The sequence below is a fragment of the Hippopotamus amphibius genome, chromosome 10, assembly GCF_030028045.1.
Source record: "Hippopotamus amphibius kiboko isolate mHipAmp2 chromosome 10, mHipAmp2.hap2, whole genome shotgun sequence".
In the NCBI taxonomy this organism is placed as follows: domain Eukaryota; kingdom Metazoa; phylum Chordata; class Mammalia; order Artiodactyla; family Hippopotamidae; genus Hippopotamus; species Hippopotamus amphibius.
In genome coordinates, this window is record NC_080195.1 from 36,199,869 (window position 1) to 36,218,076 (window position 18,208).

Below are 18,208 nucleotides of genomic sequence, written 5' to 3' on the forward strand. Positions count from 1 at the left end.
TTATTGCTGAGTAATATTCCATTGTATATATATATGCCACATCTTCTGTATCCATTCATTTGTTGATGGGCATTTAGGTTGCTTCCATATCCTGGCTATTGTAAACAGTGCTGCAATAAACATTATGGTACATGTCTCTTTGGGGATTATGGTTTTCTTTGGGTATATGCCCAGTAGTGGGGTTACTGGATCATATGGTAGTTCTATTTGTAGTTTTTTAAGGAACCTCCAAATTGTTTTCCATAGTGGCTGGACCAACTTACAGTCCCACCAACAGTGCAGGAGAGTTCCCTTTTCTCCACACCCTCTCCAACATTTGTTGTTTCCAGATTTTGTGATGATGGCCATTCTGATTGGTGTGAGGTGATACCTCATTGTGGCTTTGACTTGCATTTCTCTGATGACTAGTGATGTTGAGCATCTTTTCATGTGTTTGTTGGCCATCTGTACATCTTCTTTGGAGAAATGTCTATTTAGGTCTCCCGCCCATTTCTGGATTGGGTATTTGCTTTTTTGGTATCAAGCTGCATGAGCTGCTTGTATATTTTGGAGTGTAATCCTTTGTCCGTTGTTTCGTAGGCAACTATTTTTTCCCATTCTGAGGGTTGCCTTCTAGTATTGTTCATGGTTTCTTTCGCTGTGCAAAAGCTTCTAAGTTTCATGAGGGCCCATTTGTTTATTCGTGATTTTATTTCCATGATTCTAGGAGGTGGGTCAAAAAGGATCTTGCTTTGATGGATGTCATAGAGTGTTCTGCCTATGTTTTCCTCTAGGAGTTTTATGCTGTCTGGCCTTACATGTAGGTCTTTAATCCATTTGGAGTTTATTTTTGTGTATGGTGTTAGGAAGTGTACTAATTTCATTCTTTTACACGTAGCTGTCCAATTTTCCCAGCACCACTTATTGAAGAGGCTGTCTTTTTTCCATTGTACATTCGTGCCTCCTTTGTCAAAGAGAAGGTGCCCATATGTCTTTGGGCTTACTTCTGAGTTCTCTATTCTATTCCATTGGTCTTTCTTTCTATTTTTGTGCCAGTACCACACTGTCTTGATCACTATGGCCTTGTAGTATAGTTTGAAGTCAGGAAGCCTGATTCCTCCAACTCCATTTTTCCTTCTCAAGATTGCTTTGGCTATTCAGGGTCTTTTGCGTTTCCATACAAATCGTAAGGTTTCTTGCTCTAGTTCAGTGAAAAATGACATTGGTAATTTGATTGGGATTGCAATGAATCTGTAAATTGCTTTGGGTAGTACAGTCATTTTCACTATGTTGATTCTTCCAATCCAGGAACATGGTATATCCCTCCATCTGTTTGTGTCGTCTTTGATTTCTTTCATCAGTGTCTCAAAGTTTTCTGCATACAGATCTTTTGCCTCCTTAGGCAGCTTTATTCCTAGGTATTTCATTCTTTTTGTTGCAATGGTAAATGGAAGAGTTTCCTTAATTTCTCTTTCTGCTCTTCTGTTGTTAGTGTATAGGAATGCAAAAGATTTCTGTGCATTAATTTTGTATCCTGCTACTTTACTAAACTCATCAATTAGTGCTAGCAGTTTTCTGGTAGAGTCTTTAGGGTTTTCTATATATAATATCATGTCATTGGCAAAGAGTGACAATTTTACTTCTTCTTTTCCAATTTGGATTCCTTTTCTTTCTTTTTCTTCTCTGACTGCTGTGGCTAAAACGTCCAAAACTATGTTGAATAATAATGGTGAGAGTGGACACCCTTGTCTTGTTCCTGTCCTTAGAGGGAATTCTTTCAGTTTTTCCCCATTGAGAACGATGTTGGCTTTTGGTTTCTCATATATGGCTTTTATTATGTTGAGGTAATTTCCTTCTATGCCCATTTTCTGCAGAGCTTTTATCATAAATGGATGTTGAACTTTGTCTGAAGCTTTTTCTGCATCTATTGAGATGATCATATGGTTTTGATCTTTCAATTTGTTGATATGATGTATCACATTGACTGATTTGCGTATATTGAAGAATCCTTGCATCCCAGGGATAAACCCCACTTGATCATGGTATATGATTTTTTTAATGTGCTGTTGGATTCTGTTAGCTAGTATTTTGTTGAGGATTTTTGCATCTATGTTCATCAGTGATATTGGTCTGTAGTTTTCTTTTTTTGTGACATCTTTGCCTGGTTTTGGTATCAGGGTGATGGTGGCCTCGTAGAATGAGTTTGGGGGTGTTCCTCCTTCTGCTCTATTTTGGAAGAGTTTGAGAAGGATAGGTGTTAACTCTTCTCGAAATGTTTGATAGAATTTGCCTGTGAAGCCATCTGGCCCTGGGCTTTTGTGTGTTGGGAGATTTTTAATCACTGCCTCAATTTCCGTACTTGTGATTGGTCTGTTCATGGTTTCTGTTTCTTCCTGGTTCAGTCTTGGAAGATTGCATTTTTCTAAGAATGTATCCATTTCTTCCAGGTTATCCAATTTATTGGCATATAGTTGCTTGTAGTAGTCTCTCATGATCTTTTGTATTTCTGTGGTGTCCGTTGTTACTTCTCCTTTTTCATTTCTAATTCTGTTGATTTGCATCTGCTCCCTTTTTTTCTTGATGAGTCTGGCTAATGGTTTATCAATTTCGTTAATCTTCTTAAAGAACCAGCTGGGAAACTGGTTTCAGGGAATGTTTGTTAGGATACCAATCCCATAGGGTGTGAAGTCATATAGGTAGATGGGTATAAGCTTGAGAACCCTCCAGGGATGACCACCACACACACTTCCTTCCCTCCAACCACTTGCTCTGGGACCCTGCCTCCACTCATCTTCCAGGCAAACTTTCCTTTCCGATGTTTGCAATTCCATCTGGCAGGTCCTTTCCTCTGTGCTGTGCTTGCTGCTCTACATTTTACATTAACTCCTTAAAGTTAACTCCTCTGTAAATGGCATCTTTCCCAATTTTCCTATGGAGCTATGTGTTTACCCTTTATGCATCCCCTGCCACTTCAATGGCAGATTTGGAGCAACAAAGCTAAACACAGGTGTAACTCGTCATCTTGAATTAAAAGTCAATCATGACTATGCCATTTGTTTTAGAATAGTTAGTCCTGGAAGAACAGACCCTTTAGAAAGTGGACCCAGAGAGATCATCTTTTGCTGGTGTGATTTAAATATGAGACTATATGAAATGATTGAACAAGTCTTTTGAATAATATACAACTCACTGCACATACTGTCTGACGATTCTATTTTTATTAACTGCAAAAAGAGTACGTGAAAACTAATAATGTGCCAAGAAGTATAAAAGAGGAAAAGCAATCATTAAAAATCCCATCATCAATAATTAGTCATGGTGAGCATCTTTTCATGTGCCTCTTGGCAACCTATATGTCCATCGACAGACGAATGGATAAAGAAGATGTGGTACACATATACAATGGCATATTACTCAGCCATAAAAAGGAACACAATTGGGTCCTACGTAGAGACATGGATGGACCTAGAGCTTGTCATACAGAGTGAAGTAAGTCAGAAAGAGAAAAAGAAATATCACATACTAACGCATATACATGGAATCTAGAAAAATGGTACAGATTAAGTGGTTTTCAAGGCAGAAACAGAGACACAAATGTAGGGAACAAACGTATGGACACCAAGGGGGGAAGTGGGGTGGTGGGATGATTCAGGAGATTGAGGCTGACATATATTCACTAATACGTATAAACTAGAAAAGTAATGAGAACCTGCTGTACAGCACAAGGAACTCCACTTCGCTGTACAGCAGAAACTAACACAACATTGTAAAACAACTATACCCCAGTAAAAAAACAGTCCCATCATCAGACCTTTACCCTTAACATTCTGGCATTTCATCTTCAGTGTTTCTGCCCTGCTTCATTTACAGATGTGAAATCATACAGTCAATTCAACTGTGTATTCATTTGAATCTAATAAGCATTTTCCCATTTTATTAATAATTCCTTGGAAAAAATTGTTTAATGACTACATAACAGCCCATGATACAGACATTATGTTTCTTGTAGTTTTGACTTTGAATGTTTTAAATTATGGTAAAATACACATCACATAAAATTTACCACCCTAACCATTTTTAAGTACACTATTCAGGATCATGAGTGTATTCACATTGTTGTGCAGACATTACCTTTTGTGGGTACTTACGCTGCCTCTTCTTTTTCCCTCCTTTTAAAACTTACACACAGTAAAATTCACTTTGGGGGGGGTGTACGATTTCATGGGCTTTGACAAACCCATACAGTTGTGTAAGCATGACCTCACTCAACATGTGACACAGCTCCATCGCCCAGTAAATGCCCTCAGATTGCTCCCCTGAAGCCCACTTCTCTCCACCAGCAGTCCCTGGCAACCACGGAGCTGTTTTCTGCCCCTTTAATTTCACCTTTTGCAAAACGTCATGTAAATGGGATCATACACTGTGTAGTTTTTTGAGACTGACTCCTTTCATTTTTGTTCACGTTTAGGATAAATACCGAGAAATGGATAAAAAATGCCATTCCTTTTATCTCATGACTTCTTCATGGATGCATTTTTAACTCTTGGTTGGCTAAGTATTATTCGATTGGTTGTTTTTTCAACACGGGTAAATGTCTCCCATATTACTGAACATCATACCTCAAATAGGAAAGGCAATGAAGAAGATATATAATTTTTTTCAGGACCCTTTTTCCTCAAAACTGTAGACAAGCTTCACACTTAGACTCGCAGAAGTCTGATTTTTATTCTTTTGTACATGTCTTTATTTTTTCTGCCTGGAAGCTTATCTTGTTTTGCTTTCAGTATTGGAAATAAAAATTGTAGCTAGGGTGGACCTAGTTGTGTGTTTAGTTTCACTGATTTTGACTGAAAAAATAGTTGGCCTTTTGACTGCAAGATTCACGGTCTTTACTTGCAGTGCTGCATATTATTCTCATGTTATAATTTTAATCACTGCTCTTGTCGCGAGAATATCTATAATTCTTAAACTAGAGTTCCCTTTCTCTGCTCCTATTATTTCCTTATTGATCTATGACTTTCTCTAACATACATCTCATTTATTTGACCTTCTCTTATACTTCCAAGAAATCTCCTACAGATATCCCTCCAACACGACTGATCTTCTTTTTCCTGCAGTGACTATTTTGTATTTTATTATCTGATAGACTTTTTTTTTTTTTTTTTTTTTTTGGCGGTGCCATGAGGCTTGTGGGATCTCGGTTGCCTGACCAGGGATTGAACCCAGGCTCTGGCAGTGAAAGTGAAAGCCTGGAATCCTAACCACTAGGCAACCAGGGAACTCCCTGATACACTTTTCCATACTGCTCTTTCTTTCTTGGCAATCCTTCTTAAACTCCCCATTCTTCAGCCACATCTCACACCACCCTCACCTTACTTTCTGTTCCAACTGCAGCACGTACCTCATTCTCGTCATATCTATTTTCTGTGAGGTGCAGTCCCCGATGGTATTTAGAAAGCACACTGGAGAAAGACATTTTGGAGTGAAAAGAACAGCACTATGGCTGCCTCCAAAAGCATTAGCTAAATGATAATAACACTTTTGAACCGGAATACAGACCAAGTGTCCAAATACTTGCCTCTTTTTAATATATTTCTCTTGACCTGGCATGCAGAACATCTTCGTAGATTATCGCAAGAGGTTGACCCAGTCAGTATTTTCTAACACTGTATGTTTCCATCTTTGTGACTCATCAGAGGGACAGCACTTTGAAATTTATTAAACTCTCAGCCAGGCTACATTAAATTTTAAGCATTCCAGAAGCATCAAACTGGGAATCTGGCAAGAAAAATTTATGAGGGTAAAGAACTCTCTCTTGGTCCAAAGGATAGGACTCCATTCTCCTGGGAAACAACAGCTATGCCAGTAGACAAGGTCAGTTACATACACAACTTATTTCATTGTGCTTATTACATGTGCATAAAAGAAGAAAATAAAGTACAGAAAAAGTGAAAGGGTGATTTGAAGTACTCTGCTTTTTTTTTTGGAAAAGCGCCAACTAAGGAAAGCAGCTAATAGGGTAGGGAAGTGATAACCAAAATCTTCTTGTATCATGCTGACTTATAACCCTAAAAAGCTTTTCATTCTAATTTCAAGGGGGCAGGCAACTTAAAAACACATGGCTGAAGAGAGTATTGGAATTGACCTAAATACCGGAATAGGAAAACTGTGGACACTTAGAAAGAATGACATTTGCTTTAAGAGAGTATTAGAGGGAGGGCCCCAGCCCTCAAACTCCCGGGGAGAACTTTTCTTTCCACGGGGAATGTGCAGAAATGGGTTGGCAGCCGGCGCGCACACTGGAAGGCGGTGGTGCCCTGGAAACCGGGACCCGCGCCGCCCCCACCGCCCTTAGAAAAAGCCGCAGAAGGTGCAGCCCCCTCCCCGCCCTCCGGCGGACGCCGCCCGCCGCCGACACGCAGCCGCGGCAGATGCGGAGCCCGTCCCGCGGGGAAGGCGGGCGAGGAGCCGGGCGGGATTCGGTGTCTGGGACCGGCAGGCCCCGCGAGCCCCCGAGGCGGCAGCGCGGCGGAGGAGCTCGCCCCCCTCCCCCCCACCCCCCGCCCCCGGCTGGACCCGCACCCCGGACTCTGCGGGCCTCGGGAGGGAGAGGGGGAGGGGACCGCGGCGGGGGCGCAGGGGGTGGGAGGTGGCGGGGAGAACCTAGGGCCGATCCCCCGAAGGAGGGGGAGCGGCGGCGGGGCGAGTCGACCTGGGGGAGGGGGTCCCGGAGGGGGATCGGGAGCACCAGGGGTGGGAGCAGGGCTCGGGCCACCTTAGGGGTGGGGACCCCGAAGGAGGAGCCTCCCCACCCCAGCCGGAGGCCGCGGGAGCCGAGCGGGAATCAGGGCGCGGCCTGCGGGGATTAGGGGGGAAGCCGGGGGCGTGCAGAGCAGAGTCCCCGTCCGAGGGGGCACGAGCCCCTACGGGAGGGGATGGGGGGTTCCTCCGAGAAGCGGGGGTGCGGGGCGGAGGCGGCGCGGACCAGGTCCCGGGAAGGGGTAGCCAGGCCGGCGGGGAGGGGCCGGGGCCGCAGACAGAACCCCGGGCTACGCGACGTAGGGGAGGGTGGGTGCGGCGACCTGGGGGCAGGGGCGCCGGGAGGACGCGGACACCCACGGGAGGGACCTGGTGTGGAGAGCGGGCGGGGAGGACCCGGCGCGGGCCGAGCGGCGGCGTGGCTGGACGCCAGGGGGCGACAAGGCACAGCGGGGGGACAGGGCGGTGCTCGGCTGGCGGGGCTCCGGCTCCGGAGGCGCAGGGTCGGTGTGGGGCCGTCGGGGGCTATGGGGCGCAGCTCTCACTCACCTCCGGGTGGAAAGCGGCGGAGGAGGCGGAGTCCGTGTTCAGGGTGGGGGGCGGCCACCGCGGGAGTGCAGGAGCCGGGGTGCGGGCGCCGACCGTTGGGGGCCCAGGGCGGCTCAGGACGAGGGCTGACCCGGGAGGGGTCGCCCGGACCGGGGGTGACGGGGGCTCGGTGTGTCGCGCACCGCAGTCGAGCCAGTGATCCATGCAGCTCCTGCCTCCAGCGCGAGTGCAGAGGTGCGAAAGTCGCTGCCTGGCGGGGCGGCGCCAGGCGGACACCCGAACCCCTCCGCGAGCTGACGCCCAGTTCGGCAGTGGTCTCGGGAGGGAGGGCGGGAGAGCAAGAGAGCCGCCAGGGCAGCCTGGAAATGTAGTCTGGGGCGGTTGGGAACCCACCAGTGAGGGGGCGGGGCTTGGGGCGGGGCAGGCGCGGGGCATTGTGGGAGTCGTAGTCCCGGCTCCACCGCTGAAGCACATAATGGCCCCCTAAAGGACTCCAAGCCCCAGAGAGCTGCGGCTGCCTGGTATACGGAGGCGGTGGCTCGGGGACCTCAGACCTCCAGAGCGGGGGAGATGCGGGGGCTTCCACCTGCTCCGCGATAGGGGAAAGGCAGCTCCAGCGGTAGCGCCTCGGTCTCCGCGGGGGCGGGGGAGGTCAGGGGTCGCCCCTGCGGGTGGGGGCGGGGCTGACGGCCTTGGTCGCGCTGGGCGGTGGCAGCTGGCGCCTCCTCTGTCACCTTTGGGGCTTGGGGGTCTGTAGCCCTTTGCGGGGCTGGGATCCTCACCTCCCAGGAAGGGCAGTGGGCGCTGATGGCGCATCCGCCCCACGGCTGACTCCTCCCTCCCTAGACCCGGCGGAGCGAAGTTGTTTTCCCGGCTGTGGCTTTTCTGGCCGGTTCCAAGGAGTTGACTGATTCAACATAGGAAAGAGACATTCAGCCAACATGATGGGAGAAGATCCAGAAATTTTTACCCAAGAGGATATTGATGAAAGTACAGTCACTCCTTGGAAAAGTAATTGCTATAGAGTTTTAAATACTGAAAGCACTCTTCTTCAGCCTGAGCTCCGTAAGTTCTCATTAGACTGTGTCAGAATAAGGAAGACTGCCACTGTACTGCTTTGCAAGGTGGAACTGTGGTTTCAGAGGGAGATACTACTCTATATTTGAAGCATCATAAAGTACAGTGTTTTAGATTTTAACCAGCAATGGAGACTTTTCCTTGATTCCAGGTCACAGGAGCCACTATGAATCTTTATACACGATTTAGAAACACTGATCCTGGTGTGTAGTCTGTAACTCAGCTTTTTTACAAAGTGATAAAGCAAATGGTAACTTTATATGAAAAATCCCACGAGTAAACCCAAGCCCAGAGTTTTTATTTGCCCTAACTATATATTTGAGTTTTCAGACTGAGGACATGTTCTGAGTGGTTTGAGAGTAGGATTAGAACTCTGGTCCTGCTCTACCTAGTACTCTTACTTTGTTCTTCATTTTCCAGGTCATTTTGTCTATTCTCTGCCCCTTGAATTTCCATATGAATTTTAGAAGGAGCTTGTTAGTTTCTTCAGAGAGCCAACTAGGATTTTGATAGGGATTGTGTTGAGTCTGTAGATCATTTTGGGAGTATTGCCATCTTAATATTAAGTCTTCTGATCTGTGATTATGGGATGTCTTTCTGTTAATTTAATTTCTTACAGTGATGTTTTCCAGCTTTCGGAGTTTATTTGGCATTTCTCTTAAGTTTCTTTCTGAGCATTAATTGCTTTTTAAAGTTATTCTAAAATATTGTAAATAGGATTGTTTTGTAGTTTTTTGGTGGATCTCTTAGGATTTTCTATATACAAAATGTTGTCACTGTCAAATAGAAGTAGTTTCACTTCTTTCTTTCCAATCTGAATGCCTTTTATTTCTTTTTCTTGCCTAATCGCCCTGGCTGGGACCTCTAGCAATGCTGAGTAGAAACGGTGAGAGTGGACATTCTCATCTTGTTCCTGATCTTAGGGAAAAGCATTCAGATTGCGTGAAGGGAAGCACGTGTGAGTGTGTGTGTACGTGTGTGCGTGGGCTCGCAAGCCCCCATGAGTCAGTGTTGTGACCACAGAGCGCCCATCACAGCGCCCACTCGCCAGGCGGACCTTCCTGGTGGTCACTTCCCGCCAGCATCCCGCTGGGAAGTTCAGTTCCCTGGAGTCCCCAGACTTTCCAAGTCCCCGGGACGTCTTTCCTACTCAGGCGAAACAAGGTCGTCCATGCAGCACTGCGTCCAGCTCTGCACCAGACGGCCACCCTCCCGGCGCCCCAGCACCTGACTGTCACCCGCTGCTCGCACTAGGGCACCCAGCACCCTGCAACCGCAGGGCGACACCCGCAGACAGGGCCCAGGTCCAGGCAGAGGGGCTCGGGACCTACGCGAACCTCAGGGGCGGGGCTGACAGGCATCTCCACCCCCGCTCACCCCCTACCACGAGCCCCGAGGACACTCGCGAGCGCGGAAGAGGTCAACAGTTGGTGCAGAAGGCGAAGCCGTGGGGGCAGGCCCGGGCGCGGGGCAGGGCGAGCACCAGGCGGGCCGCGTCCCGCGTGGGCCCCTCGGCTCTGGGCGGTGCATCCTCGTCGGCGAGGCGGGGTCTCCGGGGCGCGGTCACAGCGAGCTCAGGTGCGGCTGCACGTCCCGGGGCCCCGCCCGGTCGCGCGCGGCCGCCGCCGACTCCACGCCGCGGAGGCACTCGGTGCACCGGCGCACCGGGCCCTGGTAGGCCGCCGCGGCCTCCTCCTCATACTGCACGTCGTCGTATTTGCGCCGCTCGTTGAGAAACGACAGCTTCAGCAGCGGGCGCGGGTCGGCGGGCCGCGGTCAGGGCGCTGCAGGCCACCGGGCAGGGGCGGGCGGCGGCCGGGGGCCGCCCGACCGGGCCGCGCCTGCAGCTGTTTCTCCAGGTGGCGCAGCTGGATGACCAGGACGACCACGGGCATGAGGCTCAGGGAGAAGCGCAGGGCGGCGTCGACCCGGCCCCGAGCCCTACGCGGTCCCCGCGGTGCCGTCTGCGGAGTCGGCCGGCCGGGGTGCGGGCGGGGCACCCGGGGAGGCCGGGCCAGCGGCCACTTCAGGGTGGCGGAGGGCCAGGAGCTGGACAGCAGCCCGAGGGGTGGCTCTGGGGGGGCCACCTCTTCTTCTCCGCAGCCGCGGCGGTGAGGTGGGGGCCGCCGCCTTGCGGGGGGCGCCGGGCTTGCGGGGCGCCGGGCGCGGGCGGGAAGGGCATGATGCGGCCGGGCCAGCGGCTCGTCAGCGCCCTCTGTCCGGCCGCGGCATCTCAGGCTTCCTCGCGTCCTGGCGCCCGCCCCCCAGGCTTCACGCCAAGGCACCCCTCCTTCCTCTTTGCTTCCTCCCTCCCTCCCTCCCTCCCTCCCTTCCGGGGCCCTGGGCTCTGCCCGGACTCGCGGCTCCGCGCCCACCTCGGCGGGGCAGCACCGGCCGCCGGGTCCACGCCGAACCAGACGCGCCGGCGGGAGGAGGAGCCGCGCGCGGAGGCCCAGGATGCGGCGGGGCGAGGAGCCTAGGCGCCCGGCGCGTGTCACGACCCACTGGGCCTCCCCACCGTTTCATATTCTTTATCAGCTATCAAAGAACATTCACATACACAGCCTCAATTTATTCTTTAACAACCTCCCAGTTGTTATATTTTTAATACAAATGCAAAGTTAATATTTTACTTTGAAAATATGATCTCACGAATTCCCATAACAATGAAAGGCATAAATGTGTTAATATTTGTACACTCCTGTGCCTTCCTGAATGGTCCTGAGGGTGGAAGAGGGAAGGATAGAAACTAGGTTGACTTAGGATTTTTTAAAAGTTTCTATTTGGCTCATGTTCCCTAAAAACATCCAAAAGCAATTGCCACACACCCACCTCCAACACACGCTGAATGATAAGGATGCATATGTCAACTTTCAGGAGGTTTAAAAAAGAAACTCCTCCCATTATAACAGTTTCACGACTATCATTGTAACAACCCATAATCCATAAGAGTATCACCAAGAACCACAGGAAGCACGCGGCCACCCACATAGCATTTGTCCTGTAGGCCTGTGTCATGTGTGGGATACAACAACAGCCCATACACAGTAAAAACTATTTAGAGAAATTCAAGTCTCTCAACAACACGTTGGCACACAGTTACCATTTGGATCCATCCATGTCAGCTTTTTTGTTGTTGCTGTTAAGCTTTTTATTGGAATATAAGTGCTTTACACTCTTGTACCAGTTTTTGCGGTACACCAAAGTGAATCAGCTGTATTTATACATATATCCCCATATCCCCTCCCTCCCATGACTCCCTCCTGCCTTCCCTGTCCTGGCCCTCTAAAGCATCACCCATCATGGAGTTGATCTCCCTTTGTTATACAGCAACTTCCCACTAGCTGTCTATTTTTTACAGTTGGTAGTGTATCTATGTCTATGCTACTCTCTGACTTCGTCCTAGCTTCCCCTTCGCTGCCCCAGCCAACCCCGTGTCCTCAAGTCCATTCTTAGTTTTTATGGTTAGCTTTTACAAGCACAGGCTTTGACGTCAAAAAGAGACGGGTTCAACTCTACCTGCCCCTTACTAGTCATGACTTTGAACACACTGTTTAACTTTCCTAAGCTTCAGTTTCCAAAAGAGACATAATTATATGATTATTATGAGGGATAATAAGACAACAGGTATAAATCAGATAAATATCACACGTTATGGCATATTTTCAGGACTCAATAACTATTAAGTACTATTATCACTGTCATATAAATCCTATATGTGAGCAAACCAAAAGTTCTCAACCTTCACTTCCTCCCAGCATCCTTGAGGGCTACGACACATTCCCATATCAACAGATGACCTTTGGGGGCATTGCTGTTGTGAGGGGAAGCGTGTGTACTCATGTGCAGGCATGTTCTCATGTACGTATACTGCACCATCCTGAGAAGACACGCCAAAGATTTAAGATAGAAGTAGAGGGAAATACAGGTTGACAGAAAGCTTGGTACCTGATTCTGATAAATAACTCCTCTCCCCAGAAAGAATCACTGAACCAGGCTAAAACTGAAGATTAAATAGTCTAAGTAGGAAAGGAATATGGTTTTTAAGGTGTGACTGGAAGTAATAGAGAAAGAAGATCAAATGAGAAGACAGTCAAAATTATGTTTACTTTAGGGGAAAAAAAGAGAACAGAAACTCCGTAAATAAGTTAAAAACACATAAGAAAATTAGTATATGAGATAATATCTCAAGTCAGGGGAGAAAGGACCTATTAATGTGATGGTGGAATAACTGGATAGCCATATGGGAAAGATATATTGCATCTATTCCTCCTGCCATGTTCCAGGACAATTTCTACATAAATTAAAGAATAAATAATTTTTAAACTATACAACTATTATAAGAAAACATAAGTTAATATCTTCACAATCTATGAATATGATACATACTGTTAATATTAACTACATAAAATTAATATTTAAATGCATGATAAAACTGTGAGAAAAGTAAAAAAGATATGTGAGATTCTAGAGGAAAGTATTTACAACTCACATCACAAAAAACAGAGCTATAGTTTTAAAAGAACTTCCTTTGAGGACACGGGAAGAGGGATAGGAGAAGCTGGGACAAAGTGAGAGAGTAGCAGTGACATTTATACACTACCAAATGTAAAACAGCTAGTGGGAAGCAACTGCATAACACAGGGAGATCAAGGCTCTGATTGGTGAAGACCTAGAGGGGTGCGATAGGTAGGGTGGGAGGGTGGCTCAAGAAGGAGGGGATATGGGGATATATGTATAAATACAGCTGACTCGCTTTGTTGTACAGCAGAAGCTGGCACAACGGTGTAAAGGTATTATACTCCAATAAAGATCGAAAGAAAAAAAAATTTTTTTTTAATAAATGAAAGAACTTCTTAAGAAAACACATAGAAAAATTGGCAAAATATATGAATTTACAGTTCATATATAAGGAGATAAAAATAAACCTCAAATACATGAAAAAAGTTGTCTTCCACGTTAAGATATATGCAGAGTAATAACACAGGGAGATCAACTCCGTGGTGGGTGATGGTTTGGAGGGCTGGAATAGGGAGGGAGGGAGCTGTGGGAGGGAAGGGATTTGGGGATATATGTATGGATACAGCTGGTTCACGTTGGTGTAACTCAAAAACTGGCAAAACAGTGTAAAGCAATTATATTCCAATAAAGAGCTTAAAAAATACATATATGCAGAGTAAAACCAAGCTGAAATATCACTTTTGGCCTATATGACATCAAATATCTGACATCAATATTTAATATTACAGCCTATTGGTTAAACTATACAGAAAAGGGACACTCGTATGCATCATTGATGAGGATACAAAATAGTGTAACATCTTGGCAAGATAACATCTCCAAATATTGCCATGCTACTAACTTTTGACCCAGCAACCCTAATTCTACCCTAACAATACATGGAAGAAAATACAGAATAACCAATGCACCAGGTTACTTGTTGAAGTATTGCTTTTAACAGAAAAAGAATAGAAAATACCCAAATGACAATCAGTAAGGATTGCATCAATTATATGCGATGAAATATTAAGCAACTATAAAAATGTGGGAAATATCTCTGAATACTGTTCTGGTGGAATCTATATGGCATGTTAAGTGAAAACAGTAAGGTGAAGAAGAATGTCTCTGGTATGCTAATTTTTGTGTTAAAATAGAGATGCACATATTGGCTTTATATGTAATATATAGTTATAAATATATATGTTATAAACACATGTATTTTAAATGATAAAATATTAAAATGTTTTCTTGAGGAAGAAGGAAACTGGGTAAGAGACAGGAATAAAAGCTAGACATTTCTGAATATTTTGTAGTTTTGACTTTGAAATCATGTAAATGATTTTACATAATTTAAAATTAAATTAACTTAAAATAGCAATCTCTAAAAATGCAATTCAAACTGAAACAATTGTTTTCATGGTATTTGTGTGTGTAAGTATGAATTGTCTACAGCATGGAAATAAGGAGATCTTTTCTAACCACAGCCTCAAAATTCAATTTTTGACTCAGTTAATTGTGATGGTTAATTTGCAGCTTGGCTAGGCCACAGGACCTAGATACGTGCTCAAACACCAGTCTAGATCTTGCTGTGAAAGTAGTTTTTAGATGAGAGTAACATTTAAATCAACAGATTTTGAGCAAAGCAGGCTACCCTATATAACGTGGGTTGCCTTATCCAGTCAGTTGAAGGCCTTAACAGAAAAATACTGACACCTCCTGAGGAACACAGAATTCTGACACCAGACTACTTTGGACTCAAAGTGCAACATCAGCCCTTCCTTGGGTCTCCAGTCTGCTGGATTTTGCATTTGCCACGATTATATGAGCCAGTTCCTTAAAATAAATACAGCACACACACACACATCCCTATTGGTCTGTTTCTCTAAAGAACCCAGACTAATACATAAATTTAATGTATTTTGTGTATTTTCTATTTCATTGATTTATCTATAATGTTTCTTGTTTCTTTTCTAATCACAACACTAAATTAAATTTCTAAGTAATGCTTTAGTTGCATAACAAAATTTTACTTTGTAATTTTATTATAATTAAGTTCAAAATACTTTCCACTCGCCCTTGTAAGTTCTTCCCGGAAAATATTCAGAAATATGATGCTTAATTTTAATATACTTGGGCTTTTCTCTACATATGTTATGGTTGTTGGTTTCTGATTTAATTATGTTGTGATCAGGGAACATACTGTGTTAAGGTGCAAATCTTGAAGGGGTTTTTAGATGCACTTTATGACCTTAGTGAACATTACCTGTGCTCTCACAGGAGTGTTCTGCTCCTGTTGAGTATAGTATGATTGCCAACTAGGTCAAGGTGATAAATGTCAGTGTTCAAATCATCTGTGTTTTTCTGAATGTTGTTTACATATCAATTACTGACAGATGCCTGTTAAAATACCCAATTATAATAGTAGTTCTGTCACATTTATTACATCTACATACATTATAAACCCCACAATAGGCTGTTATGACTTTCGCTTTAAATACTGAGATATCTTTTAAAGAAATTAACCAGTCACATATTTACCATTTCTGATGTGCTTCATTCCCTTCTAAAGACATAGTTTCCATTTCATATCCTTGCCTTTTAACCTTAACAACTTTCCTTTAGGGACCTCCCTGGTGGTCCAGTGGTTAAGACTATGTGCTTCCAGTGCGGGGTGGCGGGGTGGGGTGCCTGGATTTCATCCCTGGTCAGGGAACTAAGATCCCACATGGCACGGCCAAAACATTTTTTTTTTAAATTTCTTTAGTATCTATTATAGAGAAGTCTTTGCTGGCAGTGAAATTTTCTCGTATCTGAGAACAACCAACTTCACCTTTATTTATAAAAGATATTATTGGAAGACATGAAATTATGGTGACAGCTTTTTTTTTTTTTTCCACCATTTTGAAGTTGCCATTCTATTACCTTTTGGCCTATTTTTTTTTTTTTTTTGAGGTCACGATGTCTATGTATTCCCCACACGTCACGTTACGCTTGTCACCAAGGCCAGCACGCAGGAGTTAGGACACGGGTCCCCAGACGTGTGCCAGACCGCGGGGGACTGGCAGCGACCCCCTCCTAGTCACCTGCACACGCGGCGCGGGGTCCCCTGGCAGCGGCCCCACAGCCCAGGGCGCCTCCAGCTGCCCCGCCGCCCACCGGCCTCTCCTCCCCGCCCCTCCCCGCCCCGGGCCGCCGGGACGCCCACGGGGGCTGTCTGGCGATCTCAGGCCCAGGCTGGGGGCCCTCCTGCAGCAGCCGCCCCCTGGGGAGGAGGGCCCGCCGAGGCCACAGAGGCGCCTTGCCGGCGGGACGCCCTGGGGGCGGGAGGGCGGCGGCCGGGACCCGCAGCCGGGCTGGGCCGGGCCGGAGGCGGTGCGGGCGCCCCTCGCGGGCGATCGCGAGCCCTGGGAAGGGGGCGTGGAGAGCAGCCCCGCGTCCAGCCACATGCGCGCCCCGAAGAGAGGCCGGGACACGGCCCCGCCGCCCAGGCCGCCCGCTTCGCCCCGCCGGGCGCAGGGAGACGGGGCGCCGGGAGAGACCGGCCCCGGGAACCTGCAGCCGCAGCTCCTCATGCGAGAACCCGGGTCCGAGGGCCGGGCCGGCTGGCGGGGAGCTCGTCCAAGCGGGGGGCGGCCGGGGCGGCCAAGGCGGGCTCAGAAAGCGGCTTCCGGGGGCTGGGCGGCCCCTGAACAGATGGCGAGGGCGGGGCTGCGGGCGGGGCTGGGGGCCCGGCATCCGCAGGAGCGCTTCTCACCAGAGTACCCCGCCCACCCCGCGGTCCTCTAGGAAACACTGTAGTGAGTGGGGTTTCAGCGGCTGGGGGGAGGTGGTGCTGGTCTGCGCTCACAGCTTGGGGCTCTGTTTCCAGAAGGGTCTGAGGGCCGTGACAGAGCACAAAAAGGGAAGGGAGGGTGGAGGCAAAAACATGAAACTAATAAAATCCCTCTTAACATGCAGGTCCAATTTCTTTTTCTCTCGTGGGCGGGCCAATGGGAGGAGACGGAAAAGTGCGAGAAGGCTTCCAGTGGGCCAGGGAGGACCCGATGGCACTGGAGAGCGGGGCGGTCATTCCTGCTGGTCGTCCTTGCTGGCACTGGGGGTCCGACTCCGGATCTGACTTCGGAGCTGTTCTGTCAACTCTGGGCTCTGCTGCTGCATCTGCTGAGCGAACTGCCGGCCCGCCTGGATGAGGCTGGCCAGATCATTCTGAGAGGGGCTGGTGCCGGGAGTCCCCAAGAGGTTGTGGCCGCTGGAAATCATGCCAGACGTGAGCTGTTGAACTTGGGGGTTGTTCATGAGGCTTGATGCCCCACTCATAAAGCTGGGGTTGTTGAGCAGGCCCGCGATGTGGAAGCTGCCAACGCCTCCCCTCGGGCTGGGCGCCTCTCTCAGCCGCAGCTCCACCACCTTGAGGCTGGAAGTGTAGGTCTCCTGTTGGGGTCCAGCTCCAGGGCCTTCCTGTAGCAGGCCATGGGCCACCGTGTGCTTGTTCAGGCTGGACAGCGCCAGGCGCATCCTGCCGGAAGCCTCGCTGTAGGACCTGTCTATGCAGATGGCCCGCTGGCAGTCCTGCAGCACCCCCGCATATTTCCCCAGTTTGCTGTGGGCCCCGGCTCTGTGACAGACGCAGACGGAGTTGGTGGGGTTCAGCTCCATGGCTTTCCAGTAGGAGTGCATGGCGGCCTCAAAGTTTCCTATCTTCATCTGTGCGTTTCCTTCGGTTTTGAGACATTCTGCCTCCGCCGAGTCCCCCTCCGAAGGCAGGGTTCGCTGGGGCCTTCTCAGATCCGTCAGCATCTCCTTGCCCGCACAGCCGCTTCAAATATTTCCAGAGGAGCCTGGGGGAGCATGAGGTCGCTGTCCTCCACCATCACCCCAAAAACGGTCTCCAGGCACCGGATGGTGACTTCCAAGCTCTCCTGGGTGTCGGTTGAGAGGCCCCCCCCCCGCCCGCCCGGAGCTGGTCGTGCAGGAACCAGATGATGGCATAGGCCAGGCGCTTCTTGTCATCCATCCTGAGACAGGAGGAGACAGGCCTGGGGCTTCAGGATCTTTTAGGCAGCCGAACCCCCCAATATTTTTCTAATGAGATATCAATCATCATTCTTATGATTTGTGTGACACAAGTAATGAGTTATTTTTCTCTTGCTCCTTTTCAGAATTCTCTTTATCTTTGATCGTCAGTAGTTTGACTATTAGATGCTTAGATGTTGTTTTCTTTATATATGTATATCCCCACTTGGATTTCACTGAGTTGTTTGGATATGCAAGTCATTTGATTTGTACCAAATTTGGGAGATTTTAATGCATTAACTGAGCAATTTTTTTTCTCCATTCTCCTTCC

General features: G+C 47.8%; 1 protein-coding gene and 2 pseudogenes across 1 annotated transcript in view; all 3 read right to left on the reverse strand.

Moving 5' to 3' along the window:
• LOC130829954 (cyclin-Y-like protein 1) overlaps positions 1 to 7,425 on the reverse strand; it is a 75,112-nt gene extending 67,687 nt beyond the window's left edge. Inside the window, exons 1-2 of the mRNA XM_057696646.1 lie at positions 7,288 to 7,425; positions 5,554 to 5,757 (exon numbers count right to left, since the gene is read on the reverse strand). Coding sequence (XP_057552629.1) covers position 5,554 — 1 coding nt within the window. The 5' untranslated portion in view covers positions 5,555 to 5,757; positions 7,288 to 7,425. The remainder of the gene's footprint in view (positions 1 to 5,553; positions 5,758 to 7,287) is intronic.
• A 717-nt stretch (positions 7,426 to 8,142) lies between these two features.
• Positions 8,143 to 16,310, reverse strand: LOC130829817 (proline-rich protein 18-like; annotated as a pseudogene).
• Positions 16,311 to 16,929: 619 nt separating this feature from the next.
• Positions 16,930 to 17,878, reverse strand: LOC130829955 (small glutamine-rich tetratricopeptide repeat-containing protein alpha-like; annotated as a pseudogene).
• Positions 17,879 to 18,208: the final 330 nt, after the last annotated feature.